A 1,585-nucleotide genomic window follows, 5' to 3' on the forward strand; every position below is an offset into this window, starting at 1 on the left:
CTCCTGCAACCGCATGAGCACAAGAGCAATCTGCTCATTGAGGCTGCCTCGTGAGCCCCTGTCTGAGCCCCAGCGCTCCCCATCACCTCCACTTCCCATTTGTCGGCCCTTGTTCCCCTCACTCAGATGTGGTATCCTATGCCCTATTTGGAGAGATCAAAATAAGTCAGTTTTATTTATGTGTTTTATTCATTTTCATGTCCTCTTTGAGATCTAATCTCCAATGTAGAGTAGAAGATACCAAAAAGTATATAAAATTCAAATTTTAGCCAGGCACATGCCCATAATCCCAGCTCTTGGGAGTCTGAGGCAGGAGGATTGCCATAGTTTGAGGCTACCCTAGGATACACAGTGAGTTCAAGGCCAACCTGAACTACATACTAAGATTCTGTCTCAAAAAAAAAAAAAAAAAAAAACTTATAGAAGTAAAGGATTATGTAAACTATTTAAATTGATGGCACACGGTGAGTTCAAGGCCAGCCTATAGTACATAGTGAGACCCGGTCTCTAAATAAAAACAGTAGACCCAGAGCGCTGGCCCAGCGTATGAGTGAGACCACACAGGCCGCAGATCCTGAATAGACACAGAGCCCATGCCAGGGCATGTGAATGAGACCTCCTGGGGCCGGGGATCCTGAATAGACTCAGAGCCCAGGCCTGGCGTGTGAGTGAGACCGCTGGGGGTCCGCGGATCCTGAATAGACCCAGAGCCCAGGCTTGGCATGTGAGATGACCTGGGCCCGCAGATCCTGAATAGACCCAGAGCCCAGGCCCGGTGTGTGAGTAAGACCGCCTGCGGGCCACTGGATCCTCATTCAACCCAGAGTGCAGGCCCAGTGCAGAACCCTTCAGCAGAACTCCCTGCAAAGAGGCTAGAGGCAAGACCCACCCAGCTGATTCAGGAGTAGAACATCTTGTCAGAGTGACACAAAGGGTTCAACTTGGCTGCAGTAGAAATAAGTGGAGCACAGCAGCCAGACCCCAGCCAGATCCAAGCAACACCCACTTGGAGGAATCTAAACTTTGTAGATCTGGACCTGGTGCTAAGGTAATAATTCTATCTAAGCTCTACATCAAAAGTCAGAAAATAGTGACAAAGAAAATGACAAAGAAAAGCAACAAAATGCAGTCTCAGGCCCCGAGTCCACCCAGAACAAAAGTAGAAGACACTAGCATAGAAGAAATTGTAAATCACACACCTGTAATCTCTGAAATTATAGCGCTGATCGTAAAGAAACAACTGCAGAAAGGTATAGAAGAAATCAGATCAGAAATAATTTCTGAACTGAAAAAATGTAGTGATAACTATAATCAAAGAAGTACTAAGTGCTTCCAAAGAATACACTGATAAAAAAAAAAAAAGAGCAGAATATAAAAATGATGGAACCCCTGAAAAAGCAATATAGGAAAGAAATAGAATGTATGAAAAAGAATCAAAGTGATATACAGGAAATTAAAACCTCAAGCACAAGCTGACAAAACCATTTGAGTACAAGTGAAAACGGACTTTCTGACCTTAAAGACACCATTGCAGCTAGTGAAAAAGTAAAAAAAGATCTCTTAAAAACAACTAGGATGTAAGAAA

The 1,585-nt window shown here is 43.9% G+C and overlaps 1 protein-coding gene across 1 annotated transcript in view; it reads right to left on the bottom strand.

Moving 5' to 3' along the window:
* Nucleotides 1-1,585, bottom strand: part of Acbd5 (acyl-CoA binding domain containing 5) — a 71,310-nt gene that overhangs the window by 37,143 nt on the left and 32,582 nt on the right. The window contains exon 10 of the mRNA XM_023701980.1: nucleotides 11-20. Coding sequence (XP_023557748.1) covers nucleotides 11-20 — 10 coding nt within the window. The remainder of the gene's footprint in view (nucleotides 1-10; nucleotides 21-1,585) is intronic.

The sequence above is a fragment of the Octodon degus genome, unplaced genomic scaffold (genome assembly GCF_000260255.1).
Source record: "Octodon degus isolate 3935 unplaced genomic scaffold, OctDeg1.0 scaffold00145, whole genome shotgun sequence".
Classification (NCBI taxonomy): Eukaryota; Metazoa; Chordata; class Mammalia; order Rodentia; family Octodontidae; genus Octodon; species Octodon degus.